This window comes from Petaurus breviceps, unplaced genomic scaffold, assembly GCF_028583685.1.
Source record: "Petaurus breviceps papuanus isolate PSGF00001 unplaced genomic scaffold, PetGlider_PUasm1.0 350, whole genome shotgun sequence".
NCBI lineage: Eukaryota > Metazoa > Chordata > Mammalia > Diprotodontia > Petauridae > Petaurus > Petaurus breviceps.
Window position 1 is genome coordinate 271,461 of NW_027186199.1, and position 16,649 is coordinate 288,109.

Consider the following 16,649-nt stretch of genomic DNA (forward strand, 5'->3'; position numbering starts at 1 on the left):
TATGAAGGGATGGGAGGAAATAAGTGTTTATTAAGCACCTACTATGTGCCAGACACTGTAGTAAACACTTTATAAATATTATCTCATTTGATCGTATGATGAAAGGCTTAAGCTCAAAGGGCCTCCATACATACATCCCTCAAACTGAAAACCCTCCCACATTTTCTTCTTGTTCTCTTAGCTTTCTAGACTCTCCCTGGTTTCCAAGGCTGAGACTCTCACTGATATAACTTTATCAAACTGTGCTGATTCCTTTCCCCTAGTGTTCTTCCATGACTCCTGAGTTCATAATTCTTTCAGAATCCTACATGCCAGATCCACTCCCGGAATAGCTTTGTCTGAGGGGGCCTGGAGTTCCATATCCTGTTCTCTTGAGGTGGAGGTCCAGTGCTTAGATGGTGGTCAGGGAAAAGGGCTCACTCAGGCTCGGCATAACTTTTTAATCCTTATGGACTTGACCACTCTTGTCCACGCATGCTAATTTAATCAGTTCATCTGACTTTGGCTCTCTGGAGCATATGTTAGAAATCTTTTGGTGTTCCTCTCCCTTCCTTTGTGCTCTCTTGAGTCCCTGCTGTTTGTGTCTAGGAAGGCTGTGCTCTGACACATCTGACCCTGTCTGGCAACTACCTGAGTGATGAAGCTGTAAGAAATTTGAGCAGGTAACATGGGATCCAGGGCCTCTGCCATGCCTGGGACAAATACTTGGCCACCTGTCTTTATTTTTTCATTTTTTGCTTTTTGGAGGGCAGTTGGGGTTAAGTGACTTGCCCAAGGTCACATGGCTAGTTTTTGTGTTAAGTGTCTGAGGCCGGATTTGAACTTAGGTCCTCCTGACTCCTGGGCTGGTGCTCTATTCACTGTGCCACCTAGCCGCTCCAAAGAAACACCTTCTTTCTGCTTTTTTTTGGAGGGGGGCAGATAGGGCAATTGGGGTTGTGACTTGCTCAGGGTCACATGGCTAGTTTTGTGTTAAGGCCGGATTTGAACTCAGGTCCTCCAGACTACAGGGTCAGTGCTCTATTCACTGTGCCATTTAGCCACCCCTGGCTGCCTGTCTTTAGTATCACACCACACAAGGCAAGGGGATAGTCTAGGAAACACAAGCCAATTTATTTGCTTCCTACATTGTCCCTCTCAGCAATCAAACATTAACAGCAAACAATTTCTCAGACCAGGCATCTTGAATAAACAAAAAGTCTTACCACAAACATGAAGATAGAGTAATCCAGGGCGGCAGTCACAGGGCCAGTCCAGCCTTGTCTAGTTTAGGACAGTTAATGATTTCATGGTTCTAGATGCCTTGATCTGGTCACCCAAGTCTAACCTATTCTTAACCCACACTCTCCTCTATTGTACTTGACTATCCCAAGTTCTCTCCTTTGTTTTACCTTGCTTTTTATCCTCAGTCCAAACCCTGTTTCATTTTCTCTCTTCTTTGGTTAGACTCCTAAGGCCCACCTTCATTTCTTTTATCTGTTCACCTGAGGTCTGGTGCCCTTCAGTCTTACCACTCTTATTTTTTTGTCTACTCTCCTGTTAGTCATTATACATTAACACCTATAAACACTTCTATCTACATAGGCCACATGACAGAATACTTTAGTTATAGTATAGAGATTCAAGGAGGCATAGAGATCAGGACTAGAGAAGGCTTTCCTCTTTATGGTCACTTGAACAGCAATATGACTCAATAGTTACTCCTAGGAACCAGGTAGCTTTTTTCTTTAAGTAGGCTGTATTGGGAAGACTCCCACCCCACCTCTTTGAGGTCATTTGAGAGGACAAAGTGAAGTTTCCTTTATCATCCTGAATTTCAAATGTATTTGGTGTGATGGGGCTTGTCTGTCCCTTACTCTGATCCCAAGGAGTGACCTAAAACCAATATTTTTGCCTAGGTATTATTTTCATCTTTTTATCCTAAGGACTTTGTGCCACAGTATATTTAATGTTTGTTGAAATGAATTGGAAAACACTGTCCTTAGTAATGGGGGTGGCCATGAGGGGCAAATGTTTGCTGGGTATCAATTTCTTCCTTATCTCTTTCCTTCTGGACCTATTCCCCAGTTTCCTTTTGTCTTATCTTCCTAGATGTCTTCCTGTCTGTCCCTCATTAATCTCACTGGATTTGACTGCCAACCCTAAAATTAGCTGTGCCAGTCTGGAAGAGATCTTGTCAACTCTTCAGGAAAGAAATTCTGGCCTTGACTTCCTTGGTCTTTCAGGTGAGAAATTCAGTTGGGCTATTGTATGTCTCAACTCACAGTTGGACAGAAACATGGATATAATACCATCTTATGATGAAATAAGATGCTGCCTATCAGAAAAGTGAGGAAAATGCCATATATTAAGTACTTAATGTGTAGAAAACCTGTTCTGGGAGCTGTGGGAAGATTCAAAGGAAGGAAATACATGATATCTGGGTGAGTGGGTGGTGGGCACAGTCTGTATAACTTTTGGAGCTTGGCATCTTGTTGAATCTGAAAAGTAGGGCTTAACATCCCTTCTTATGACCCTTGTGGGGGAAAAGCATTTCCATTTGGCTAGGCCCATCTGGAAAGATTCATACCCTGACTTTGATTGTGAGAGCACTCGTCATCAAAGTTTCTAAGCTCCTTACTTTAGCAAATTCCTCCTTATCCTTTTCCTGTCCTGGGAGAAGGGACTTAGGATAGAGAACCAAACTTTGGGAAATTGCCTCCTTAGGATCATTCAGCCAGTTATTAACTATCCAAGCAGGCCCTCTTTTAATCAGCCAGCTTCCTGACTGAGCTGTTCCGTTGTCCTTAGAAATTATCTTATCAACTATAGATAGCATTATAAAAAGCCCTGGCATTATACTCTTCTTCCTGTGAAGCCTGGTGGGGGAGCGGGATATTCCCAGTTAGGAATCTCTGCTATTAATTCTTGAGATGCCTATGAATCATTGCCTCACCAAATTTGGATTCCTTAGCCATGTGTGATACTTCTCATTGACCCATTAGTAGCTTCTGTTTTAAGAAGTATTGAAATTATATGTGAGCTCAGGCAGTTAGCCCAGGGTCAATTGTAGATATGTGATCTCATCCCAGCCACAGGATCTCACTTAACAAAAAAAATGAGGTGACCACAAAGGCAAACCTCTGCAATCGCACAACTGTGTTCAGGATCCATCTTAGTCTTTCCTTTTCAAAACTGAGAGGAATAACTCATTGGTTGACAGAATCAGGAGCCAAAAAGATAGTGACAGGCTAGAACACTGGACTGAATCTTATAAGATGCAATTTAATTGGAATAAATGTAGGCTTACAAGTATAACCCACATGGGTTAAAAAATCCTTCTCACAAATAAAAGATGAGGAAGGCATGGCTACAAAGAAGTTCTGAAATGAAAGATCTCACTGCAAATTCAGCATCAGTCAACAGTATGTTATGGTAGCCAGAAAAGGTAAGTCAGGACAGTTTTTTTTTTAAACTTTAATTTATTAATTTGTTTGTTTCCTTTTAGTTTACAGGATTCAATTCCACAATTCCTTGAATTTCACATTTTATCTCCCTCCCTCCGCTCCCCCCCATGGCGGCTTATTATCAAGTATAGGATCTGTAAATACTTTCACATTATACAATGGTCAGGTTATAAGGATGGATTGTACCAGCTGGAATGAAAAATGGTAAAGAGGACATAAAATCAAATAAGAGAACGAAAAAGATCAGGTATTTTGTTTCCACCTGGATATAAATTTAGTTCTTTCTAGTTCTTTCTCTGGATGCACGTTTTTCTCTCCATCATGCGTCTTTTGGGATTGACTTATATCCCTGCATTGTTGAGAAGAGTCCAGTCTATCAAAGTTGGTCATCACACATACGTTGTGTCTGTAATTGTGTACAAATTCCTCCTGGTTCTACTCTTCTCACTCAGCATCAGTTCTTTTAAGCCTCTCCAGGTAAATATGAAGACCGCCTGCTCCCCGTTTCTTATAGTGCACTAGTATTCCATAACATGCATATACCACAACTTGTTCAGCCATTCCCCAATTGATGGGCACCCCCTTAATTTCCAATTCTTTGCCACAACAAAAAGAGCTGCTATAAACATTTTTGTACATATGGGTCTTTCTCCCATTTCTATGATCTCTTTGGGATATAACCCTAGGAGTGGTATTGCTGGGTCAAAGGGTATGAAAGTATTTATAGCCCTTTGGGCATAATTCCAGATTGCTCTCCAGAAAGGCTGGATCAGTTCACAGCTCCACCAACAATGCATTAGTGTTCCAGTTTGCCCACATCCTCTCCAGTACTTGTCATTTTCCTGTTTTGTCATCTTAGCCAATCTGACTGGTGAGATATGGTACCTCAGAGTTGTTTTGATTTGCATTTCTCTAATCAATAGTGAATTAGAGCATTTCTTCATGTGCTTATAGATAGCTTTAATTTCTTTCTCTGAAAATTGCCTGTTCATATCCTTTGACCGTTTATCAATTGGGGAATGACTTGTATTCTTATAAATTTAAGTCAGGACAGTTTTATTGTATTAAGAAAGGTGTCCAAAAGTAGGTGAGCAGCAGTCCACTGTCCTCTGCTTTGATCAAACCATATCTGGAATATTAATGTGGAGTTCTGGGCACCCCATGGGAAAGTAGAGAAACCAGATAGTGAAGGGCCTCAAGACTGTTCTCTTGAGGATCATTTGAAGTAGGAATGTTTAGTTTAGAGAGAAAATGGTTTAGTGAAGGGACACTACCTATCTTTAGGTAATAGTGGGACTTTCACATTGAAGCCAATGAATAGTGACTTGTGCTTGGCTCCAGACAGCAGAACTAGGTGTAATGGACTTTTTTGTAATGGATTCATTAAGGACACTACTACAACAAATTAAAACTTGATAGTGGGAAAACTTCCTAGCAATTAGAGCTATCCAAGGATGTAGGGAGCTGCTTATGGAATAGTTAGATCCCTAACACTCAAGATCTTCTAAGTCTGGGTGACAGCCTGTAGATATATTTTAGAGGATTACTGTTCCAGGACTTGTTCAGTTAGATGACCTCTGAAGACCCTTCCAACTCTGAGATTATGTAAGGGGGGAGTTAGTCCTCACCATCCTCATCCTGAAGATGGCTAGAATGATCCTTACCCTACTGCCTCAGGGCAGCTCCAGCTGAGGAAAGCTTTTTGGATGTATGTCAGCTGGCATTCATTTGAACATCATATGTCTGTTTTAAATGGTGTTTATTGGGCCTTCACTGAACACGTATTAAGCACCTATTTTCTGCTTACAAAGCACTGTGCTAATGCTGGCAGGAGATAGAAACTGTAGTCTAACAGAGGAATGAGACAAACATAGATAATAGACAACATTGTGAAAGAGGCATTAGAAAGGTGCAAATAATGTGGTGTTCCCAACCCCAATTTAAGCATTGTTATTAATGGGGACCAGGAAGGGCTTCCTGGAGGAAGTGGCATTTAAGATGATTCAACCAGATAGAAGGAGAACACTCTGGGAAGAGGAAACAACTTGAGCCCCAGAGATTTCTAAACAGAGGAGTAATAGGATCAGAGCTGCTTATAAGATTATGTTTGAACCAGGAACTAGAGGGAGAAAAGAGAAGAACAATTTAGGAGGTTATTGCAAGAGTATAAGCACATGGAAGTCTATTCTAGGGTATTGTCAATGGGCACAGACTGGAGAGTACAAAAAATACGAAGGTGAAATTAGCAGAACAGGGCCAACTCTTTCAAAATGCTCTCCCAGAAAAGGTAGAAGTACAAAGTTCAGTTTGGTAGGAAGTACTTAATACCTACACAGCCCCATTCTGGGCAGTGGCAGATTAAAAAAAAATTAGACTTTGTTCTAGCCTCAAGTTATAGGTCCAGGACTTAATTCAGAGAGTTTGGTGTGATCTGGTGGTGAGCTCAGTGATGTGTTTCCCTCAAGAATGATAAATGCACACAAGACTGTCAACTGTTCTATTATCTACGGTCTTGTTTACTCCTTTTGTCCTTTACAATAGAGATAAAACCTGGACCTTGCACGTAGTAGGTACTGAATAATGTTTAATTTTCTTTTGCCCTTCTAATGTGACTCTCTCCACTCCTTCTTAGCTGCTTTCTGCAATCCTTCCCGTTTCTCCATTGCATTCTTTTCATCTGGTCTTTGGATATGAAATCAATGAAGGTTTTTTGTCAGAATGTGTACTTGTTGGCCTGTGCAAAGCTTTATTGCTTTTTTTTTCCCTGTTGCCTTCCTGTGGTAGTCATTGTCAGCTGCTTCTGAAAATACACCTTACCTGTGTACTTCTCTACAATTCTAATCTGGCCAGCAGATGATTTTCAAGTCTATGTGGAATACTTCATTAAATGGACGATTGACATGGATCCTGAGAAGATATATGCATCATGGTTTTCTGATTTTGTCCTTTCTAGTCTCCTGCTAAACTGTGAATCCAAATAGAGCAGGAAATTGAAGTTACCATTGAAATAACAGAAATAACAGTTCCCATGCAAAGCCAATTAAGCAGGCTTAGTCCTTGCCACCCCACATGTTCTGTCCTAAGCAAGGCTTGTCTGCTGAGCTTCAGTTCTTGGCAAAACTGTAGTCATCCTAAATTTGTTTCCCTCCCTTTTTGTAGTACCACCCTACCAGGGTGTTCTTGTGCCCCCTTGGCTGCTCAGGCTTCTCTTTTTCCCTGTCTTTGACCCCAGCCTCCCCTTCCTGAGTAATCCTCCTGGCTCGGATTCTCCCTCCCTAGGAGGAATCTCCCTCAAGGAGATTTCGTTTGTATTCAGTTTTAATGACTAAGTTTGGCCACTATTTGCATTGTAGGCAGACATTCAGTGCCTTAAACAATGTGATGTAGTAGAAAGAACACTGAAAATTGAAATAAGAAAAACTGAGTTAGAATTCTGGATCTACCACTTATTAGTCATGTGACTAGTTAAAAGTCCCTTTCCCATTCAGTGTCCTCATTTGTGAAGCAAGGATAATAATCATTGCACTAGCTACCTTTTGGGAATATTGGAAGGAGTACACTTCTAAACTTTCAAGTCTTCTCTATTAATCCAAAGGCATTGCAACTGGGAAATAAGATATGCAGGAACTGGGGTATAGAAATCCATCTTGCCCTACTAGAAAGTTTGGGGGGGTGAAGAATAGAAGAGAGAGCAGACTGGGGGAAGGTGTACTCAGGCTCGCTATCTTGGGGTGGGGGGTAGGGGAGAGATGTGGAGAAAATTTGTAACTCAAAATCTTGTGGAAATGAATGTTGAAAACTAAAAATAAATTTAAAATAAAAATCCAGAGGCATTGGTCTTTAGATCAGTGGACCTTTGAGTGGACCCCACATTGTAGTGGGGACTAGATATTGTATTGGATAAATTTACTCACTGTGTGACCCTTGGGCAAATCATTTAACCTGTCTGGACCTCATTTTACTCATCTGTAAAATGAGAGGGTTAGACCAGATATCCTCTAAAGGTCCTTCCAATTCTAATATGACCCTCTGAACTCCATGCTATGAAGAAGGTCAGCCCTGTTTTTTTGTTTTGTTTTAAATTAACATTTACTAGCCTCTCTACTCTGGCCTTTTTTAGGAAATTGACTAGCAGTGGCATTCAGAAGTCATCCTCTCCACACCACGACTAATATGTCTGGGTTTGAACCATTCCTAGTAAGATACCTACTTTTCTTTCCAGCCACAGAGATGGTCTTCCTTTGAGCCATTTATATGCATTCTCTTTCTCTCCCATGAACAAGGGCAAAGGTTTAGGGCCAGAAGTATTCTCAGTATTCTGTTCACTATAACATTTTAAAGTTAGAAAGAATTTTCCCCACCAAAGGACTATGAGGTAGGCAATGCAAGTAGTAGTATCCCTGTGTTTCTGATGAAATAACAGGCTTAGGGAGGTTAAGCAGGCACATGATGCTGGAGTTGGAACTCATATCCAAGATTCTCTTGATTCAAGTCCAGAGCTCTTTTCACTATGCTATGCTGCTTTTCCCCAAAGCTAATTACTCTTTGGGGAAATCCATCATTGGCCTCATTAACACTGTGCTTTAACCACCTGAGTCCATAACCAGAGCTAATCGTAGTCATTTACATTTCTATAGTGATTTATTATAGCCACCTCATCCTCCCAGCCATCCTTTGGGGGATGGGGCAGATGGTGATGGGACCTTCACTTCACAGTTGAGGAAACAGGTTAAATGCCATAGGTCACAGAATGTCATAGGATTTAGAGCTAGAAGAGACCTTAGGACATCTGGATCTGTTTTCTCATCTATGAAATGAGAGGGTTAGACTAAATGACTTCCAAGTTCCCTTTCAGCTTTCCAGCTATGCTGTCATAGCTAGGTGGTGCAGTGAATAGAGCACCGACCCTGCAGTCAGGAGGACCTGAGTTCAAATCCAGCCTCAGACACTTAACACAAAAAACTAGCCGTGTGACCTTGGGCAAGTCACTTAACCCCGATTGCCCTCCAAAAAGCAAAAAAAAAAAAGATATAGGGACCCACTGGAGCCCATGGGAAAAAATATTATGACCTTCTCTATTTTAAATTAATCATATAGTACCTGGGCTTCCTGTTGTGTAGACTCATAAATGTTAGTGTCTGTATATTCTACATAAAACATTTCTTCTATCTTTCCTTCTTTATAGGATGCTCCATTGAAGGGCCCTTGGGCAGCTGCACATGGGAGAAAATCACTTCACAGCTTAGAGAGTTACAACTGTGCTGCAGCAAACTGAAACCTACTGACCATCAGGCCCTAGGCCAGCAATTGGCCAGCAAGCAGCGTCCTGCCTCTGTCATACTGACCTGCCACCACAAACTTTTCTTTGGATGCCAGTGAGCAGCAGCATCCTTTCTTTTTCCTTCCACAACTTCCATTTATGTATGTTACCAGCTCCAATACGTCTAACTATGACTTTAGACTTTTAAAATCCTCAATAAATCATTGTGTCTTATTTTATTTATCTACATCACTCCCTCAATGATCTTTGTCTCAAGCTGTTGATTGCCTTTCCCCACCTCACTGCCCTGTTTAAGGGAATCACAGTGAAGGCCTATTGGGGAACGGTTGTATTTCTAGGACCCAAATCTCTGTAGTCCCCTAGGAGAGGACAGAAAATCTTCTGTTGCCCAAGTAGTTAATAGATTGTAATAGGATTAGGGAAATGACCCTTCAGCCTGTTACTTAATTTGTTCCCATTTTTAATCTCATCCTAGGCACTCTGGTAATTCAGGGGTTTGTATATTTCCTCATTAATAAAATTTCAACATCTCTAAATCTGTTTAAGCTCAGAGTCCCCCACCCCAGTTCTTCAGATGTTATTTAATACACCTGAGAAACCTTTCCCACTAGTAAGTACTAATACTTGTGCTAATTTTGGCCTAACAACACCAAGAGGTGGCTTCTTTAGCCACCACTACACCATCAATAAATGGAACCATCGGTTACAGCAAACGGAGAAGTTTTGAATGCTGTGGATAAGTTCACTTACCTTGATAGTGTACTTTCCAGGAATGTACACATTGATAATGAAGTTGATGCATGCTTTGCCAGAGCTAGCTTAGTGTTTGGGAGGCTCTAAAGGAAAGTATGGGAGAGAAGAGTTATTAACCTGACTACCAAACTGAAGGTATTCAGAGCTCTTGTGCTGAACTCATTGTTCGCCTATAAACCTGAACAGTATACCAGTGCCATGCCAAGAAACTGAATCGCTTCCATTTGAATTGTCTTAGGAAGATTTTGAAGGATAAGGACCAGACACAGGTCCTTTCTTGAACTGGACTGCCAAGCATACAAACTGCTTCAGAGAGCGCAACTCCAATGGGCTGGCCAGTGTTTGAATGCCCAAAAGACTTATGTGGAGAACTCAGGGCAAGTGTTCACATGGTGGTCAGAAGCAATACAGGGACAATCAAAGTCTCTTAAGAACTTTAGAATTGTGTGACATGTCAGATACTGACACAGGACCATTCACCATGGCTGCCCACATCAGAGAAGGTGCTGTGTTCTACAAACAATGCAGAATTGAAATAGCTCAGGAGCAGTCCAAGATGCACAAATTTAGGGAATCCACCCCAGATGTTCACAGCAGACTGCCCAACCTGTGATAGAACATCCAAAGTTTGTATTGGTCTGATCAGCCACAGCTGGACACACTGAAACTGACTAGCATAGGTGATGTCATTTTGATCCTGAGAACAAAGGACAAAGCATTTAATGAACCTGAGAAACCTTTCCCACTAGTAGTACTCATTTCTTTATATATCAAATCCCTTGGTCTCTTACATTTTAGTAAACTAAGGTTATGATTTGTAGTTTGCTAAAGATGAAATCAACAATAGGTGTGATTTTAAAACATATACCAGTTATAAAAACCATCAGTCACTTCAGCCCTCCTCGTAGCCGTGCATGACAACTGGGGGAACACAGTTGCCCCCTTTAGTTAAGGATATCAGGCTTCAGGCAAGAATCCTCTTTGCACAAGAAAGATTGCAATAATCAAATTAAAAAGTTCTCTCTTCTTCCTCTCACCATATCCTCTGTCTTTAGCCCTTAGGAAAAACAAACTTCACAGGTGACTCCATGTTTCAGCACAAAATAACCATTAAAACAGCTATAACAACGAAACCCTATCTTCCCCTTTCTCTTGGCTTTTCCACTATTTATCTCCTAGGCCCAAGAATTCACACTCAGACTCCACAGAAAGACAGCTGTTACAGACTTCTGTTTCTTGGGTAGAGACCCTCTACGGCTTTTGAAATGGTTTTGAGGAAACTAGATATAGTGTTATAAGGAACTGGCCTAGTCCTGTTACACGAAATCAATCAAAAGGCCTGATTTCCTTTTTCATTTGCTGTGGGTATAATGGTCCAAGGTTTTTGGAGGAAACTAACTCCCTGCCCTGCAGAATTAGCTCAGAGTTAAAAGGGGGAAGGAAAGTCAGTTACCCGCACGGGGTCTGACTCAGGTCTGTGCTTAGAAACAAAAACCACGGACCCCACAGTGCAGTTAATATAACTGTGCTCCACCCTCTGGCCCGCGTCTCAGCTTTGTCCTGGATTTAGGACCTCTACACCAATTAGTCTATGACACCTTAGACCTGTCTGAGGGGCGGGGCTAGGGTTGCGCTTCTTGCCCTGAGCACCTCAAGAGGATCTGCGCAAGCGCAGGATGCCCAGCATACACAGACGAACGCCGAAACATCGATCCCCGAAAGACCCCGAGCTGGCGCCATCTTGGATCGAGCAGTCCTGAAAAGAACGATCCCCAGGTACCGAGTAGATCCCAGCGGGCGACCGACAGCCTTCCTCCAAGGCAGGCCCCGGGATCTAGGGTGTCGGCCGCCCCTGAGCCTTCTCCTAAGAGAAGGTCTGGCGGCAGCCGCTGCTATCCCCCCTCTCCTCCGCCCCGCCTGGTTTCAGCTTCGCGACCACAGACTAGGGTCGGGGCGCCGCCGCCCACCATGTTTCACGGCATCCCAGCCACCCCCGGGATGGGAGGTGAGTTACCCCCTCCCCGCCTTGCTCTTCTAACGCGGGGGGGCGGCCGAGGAGCCCTTGGAGAGAGGCCGGGGAAATAGGAGAGAAACACGGCCACCACCGGCAGGGGGCGCCGGTAGCCCAGGCCGAAGGAGGGGGCGGGGCGTGGAGGGAGGGTCTGCCACCCTCGCCTCGGGACTAGCTGTCCCCAAGCCTCCCCTGCCGCCCGGGGGCCCAGGAGGCCCGGCAGATCGAGGGAACTGGTGTGAGATGACCCACCCGAGGCTCGCATTAATTCTTCTAAGGAGCGCGGGCTGGGGGCGGGTGGAGACTTAAGTTTAGGGAAGAGGCGTCCCTGCCCCTCACTAGCATCTTGATCTAGCTTCTTTTTTCTTTGTTTTCAGCCCCAGGCAATAAACCCGAGCTGTATGAGGTGAGATCCACATCCTCGTGCGTGGGCTTCTTTCTCTCTGTAGCACCGGTCCCATTAGACTCCAGTGGCTCCCTTCTCCCCAATTCCATTATCCCCATTTTTTTGGGAGGAAGACACAAAAGCCTGGGGGTGGTTCTTATTAACTGCAGTTTACATACTTCCTGAAGGCCTAGATGACCTGGGGCTCTGGGTTTGCCTCTTGCACACACCTGACCTTAGAAAGGCTCTTTTCTGTCTTGCAGGAAGTAAAGCTGTACAAGAATGCCCGGGAAAGAGAGAAGTGAGTCCCTTACCTCTGTGAATGGGGGTGGGGATGGGGAGGGCCCCAGGCTGGCTGGTAGGCCTCTACACGACAGCCTTCCCTTCTGTTGGTCACCCCCAGAGTAATTACTGGGGGTCATGGCATGTATGGTTGCAGACCATTGTAGACTAGTGCTAGTTGGCACATGGTGGACCTGGCTGTAACTGCCGAGCTCTGTTCCTTGAGTTGGGTAGTATTGAAATGTCAGGAAAAGCACCCATCCCCCGACCCTGCCTTCCAGTTTCTGATATATATGGCTTCAGCATTGCTATCAAGGGGGGCTCATAGAGGACAGAGTTGAGGGTGGCTGGAGCCATGGCCACCACCAGGAGAAGGGTGGAGTACATTCTCCCTGCTATACCTGGGAACCTCCAGTTTGACTAACCAGGCCCATGCCCTCAGGTATGACAACATGGCAGAATTGTTTGCTGTGGTGAAGACCATGCAAGCCCTGGAGAAGGCATACATCAAGGACTGTGTCACCCCTAATGAGTAAGTGTCCTTAAGGAAGGGAGACTGTCAAGGGGAGGAGAGGAAGGGAAGAAGAATGGAACCTTTGACATCTCACTTGATTTCTAGGTATTATTTCTGGTTTTCTGGATACCCAGAAGTTCTGTGATAGCACACCTGACTTCTACTCTCTGTTACTCTCTATGTATATCTAGGAAGCAGTGACTAAAAAGAATCCTTGAGCTGTGGAAACGTTGCTAATTCCAAACTATCCCAGGGTTAGAGTCTGACTTACACAAATTCCAAAACATTTTTATTAATTTGTTTCTATTAGAATAATAAGAGTTCTAAAACATTTAGGAACTTAATGGTGACTTAGTCCAGTCTTCCTCACTGTTGTAGATGGGAGAAAACTAAGATCCTGCAAGGGCCTGGCCAAAATCAGACACCAAGTCAGTGATAGAACCACAAAGTAGGACTCAGAACTCCTAACTCCCAGTTCAGTATTCTTTTTATTACATTCTAATTTAATAAATAGTTGTTAAGATTTTGCTATGTGCAAGCTAATATACTAGGTATGTTTTCATCCATTTAAGTCAACAAACATTGATGTATGTGCTGAAAGGTTAGACCTTTAAGTTTCCTTCCAACTCTTTAGGTTTCCAGGTTATGTGACTTTTGAGCTTCTATTATGAGGATGGACCTATTGCTAGCCAGCATCAAAGAGAATGCAAAGAAGAAAAGTGTATCAGGCAGTGTGGTACAGTGGAGACATTATTAAATTTGGAAGTTGTAGGTTCAAATTCCAGCATTGTAACAATACCTATATAACCTTGGTTAATACATGTAAGTCCTTTGAGCATCAGTTTTCTTTATAAAATTTGAGGGTTAAGCTAGATAGCCTATAAAGTGCTTTTCAGTTCTAATTCATGAGCTTGTGAAGAATACTGATCCTTTAAAGCTCAATTCAAGTATTACCTCTTTCTTGAAATTATCTTTGGTTCTCCTGGTCGGTAATGAACTTTACCTTCAGATCTCATACAGCATTTGTAACAAGCTAATATACTTATCTTGTAGTCTTGTCTGTTATGGTTAGCACTGTCAGGCCAGAAGCTTCATAAGGGCAGGGATCGTGTCTTACTGCTTTGCATCATCTGTACTTATTGTTGGTTGAATGAGTGAATGACATGATTGCTATCTTCAGTGGGGATTATAGTCAAATAGGGGATAAAAATTATGATGGCTGACATTTATATAGTGCTATATGGCATGTAGAGCACTTATATAGTGCTATATGGCATGTAGAGCACTTTACATCCTTTATTTCTTTTGATCTTCACAAGAATTCTTTGAATAGTGCAGTTCTTCTGCATATTATAAATGAGGAGACCAAGGCCCAAAGTTAAACAATTTGTTCTAAGTAGCAAAGTCAGAATTTGAACACATTATGACTTCAAATCTGATGTTCTTCCTACCATATAAATAACAACATTACAAAGTTGTATGTGATGATGAAAGTGCTTTTGGGCTTAGTAAGGGAGTATAGGCATTGGAGACTTAAAATATATGAAATCTGGGTTCTGCTACCTACTTGGTGATACTAGTCGTGTAACCTTGGGCAAATCACTTATCTGAGGCTTAGCCTTTTCCTTTTTGATAGGAAAAAGTTAGACTAGATGATTGCTAAAGTTCATTTCTTCTATGAACCAGGCATTTCTCTCACCTGCCCCAGATCTTCCCTTGGCATAAGTTCGTTTTCCCTTAAATTATTTTCCTAAAGTTCCAGGTTCCTACTTGACCTCTATGACCCAAGCCTCTCCCTACCCTGGGTTGGACTCTGATCCTAGAGAGCCAGACCTATGTCTTTGTCTTAGCTGAAGATTTAGGTCATGACCCTTGCTGAGGCTTACTTCTCCACAGGTACACAGCAGCCTGTTCCCGACTCCTGGTCCAGTACAAAGCTGCCTTCAAGCAGGTGCAAGGCTCAGAAATCAGTTCCATTGATGAGTTCTGCCGAAAGTTCCGTGTGAGTCAACCAGCTTCATGAGAGTACCCTGGGTGCTTTGACCTTTGCCCCTTCCCTGATCTTTCTTTCCAGGTGGATGGACTTTTCCTCCCTGGGTATTAGGGCTATCTTCAGCTATATTATGTAACTTCACATCTCCTTACTCCCTTGGCAGCTTGATTGCCCACTAGCAATGGAGAGGATCAAGGAGGACCGACCAATCACCATCAAGGATGACAAGGGCAACCTGAACCGATGCATTGCTGACATTGTCTCGGTAAGCCCTACACCCTCAGAAAGGTCACTCTGAATTTAACTCCTCAGTCCTATTTATGTTACAACATAAGAGTGAAGCAAGAGGAATTGTACTTTAGAACGGGTGAGAGAATCATTAGCAAGACCAATAAAAGGTGGAGGGTCTAACTTTCATTTACTATAGAGAACAGGAAGAATTTTTCAGTACCCCACATGGAGTTTGCAGTACCGATATTTCTACCATGCCCAAGTGACCTCTATTCAAAGTGAGATTGGTCTGTCTTTTTTTTTTTTTTTTTGCTTTTTTGGGGGGGCAAGTGGCAATTGGAGTTAAGTGACTTGCCCAAGGTCACATGGCTAGGTTTTGTGTGTGTTAAACACATTTGTCTGAGGCCAGATTTGAACTCAAGTCCTCCTGACTCCAGGGCTAGTGCTCTATTCACTGCACCACCTAGCTGCCCCTGGTCTGTCCTCTAAAAGAGAAAATGAAGAAACTAAAAGAGCTCTTCTCCATTCTTCAGGCTATCATGGAGAAGGAAGTGTTCTTAAAAAATAGAAGGATTTCAATATGAAAACAAAAGGAGATCTGAAGAGGGAGATTGAAGGGTAGAAGGCTATGATACAGAAGCAAAAGGGAAGAAGGATTATTTATATCTAAGTAACATATATAAAACTTTTCTGAAAGAGGAGAACACAGGTTCTTCCAAGGAGGAAGCATCTGTTTGTCCTTTAAGGAATGATAATTGAATCCAAGCATGCTGCCAGGTAAGAGATATTCCAATAAGGATCCAAAAAAGAAAAGATAAATAGTGGCAGTTGCTGATTTCCTAATGAGAGGTATTGAAATAGCTGTTTGTTGACTTGATAACAAAACTCAAAGATCTGCTGTCCAAGATATGACAAGAGAACCTTTTGAGACATGTCAAGATATAAAGTCACATGCAAGAAACTGAAGACATTTTATTTTCCATCACAATCACTGATAAATGGAAGGGAGGAAGGGCAGATTTAGGAAGTAAACATTTGTTGAAGATGATGGTATCTGAAAGTGGGATTTAGATTTCTGGACAAACACAGGACTAACAGGTTCCTGGCCAGGAATACAGTGGACCTTACTAGCGCTGGTAAAAATGTATTTGCTTGGTATCTTGTCAAAGAAAAGAGGAGGCAGAAAATTTTCTACATAGATCTACCAAGTAGAAACCAGAGAGAATGACTACAATGTAGAAATAGCAAAAGAAAGAAAGAAAAGAATAGCAAGTAGAAGTACTACCTTCAAAATACATTCCAGTAAAGGAGCCATATGGCCTTATATCTGTTTACAGAGGCACAAAGTGTGGGTTCACAAAGGAAGGAGTATTAGAAATGGTAATGGAAGGAAATAAATTTGACCACAAATCATTGAGACATGATTGGATGAGACTCAAGACTAAAATAATGTTTTAGAAGAGTAACTTTATTCAGAAAGAATTAAGGAATAGGTAAAAGGGGGTGGGACTAACTACTCAACAATGTTGTGAATGATGAGAAGTTCTCAGGAGGTAAACAAGAAATCTAAGAAGAAAATTTAGTGGAACATTTGGGTGAAGAATAATGGAGGTAGAAACAAAAGTAGGACTGTCAGTCAAGAATAACATGGACCATCTGTACAGAAAGAAGAAATGGAAGAGTTTAGGAAATGTCATGAGCGTAACATGGAGGCTGGATGTACAGTCATGGCCAGATATCTGCGGGAATTCTC

General features: G+C 42.4%; 1 protein-coding gene across 4 annotated transcripts in view; it reads left to right on the forward strand.

Moving 5' to 3' along the window:
• Window positions 1-11,898, forward strand: part of TONSL (tonsoku like, DNA repair protein) — a 37,854-nt gene extending 25,956 nt beyond the window's left edge. For 3 of the 4 annotated variants that reach the window (XM_069096992.1, XM_069096994.1, XM_069096996.1), the window contains 4 exons: window positions 589-662; window positions 2,092-2,225; window positions 8,632-11,485; window positions 11,869-11,898. In XM_069096992.1, coding sequence (XP_068953093.1) covers window positions 589-662; window positions 2,092-2,225; window positions 8,632-8,825 — 402 coding nt within the window. In that variant the 3' untranslated portion in view covers window positions 8,826-11,485; window positions 11,869-11,898. Of the gene's footprint in view, window positions 1-588; window positions 663-2,091; window positions 2,226-8,631; window positions 11,486-11,868 lie in introns of those variants that run through there. The other variant, XM_069096995.1, reaches the window with a different exon arrangement.
• The last annotated feature ends 4,751 nt before the right edge of the window (window positions 11,899-16,649 follow it).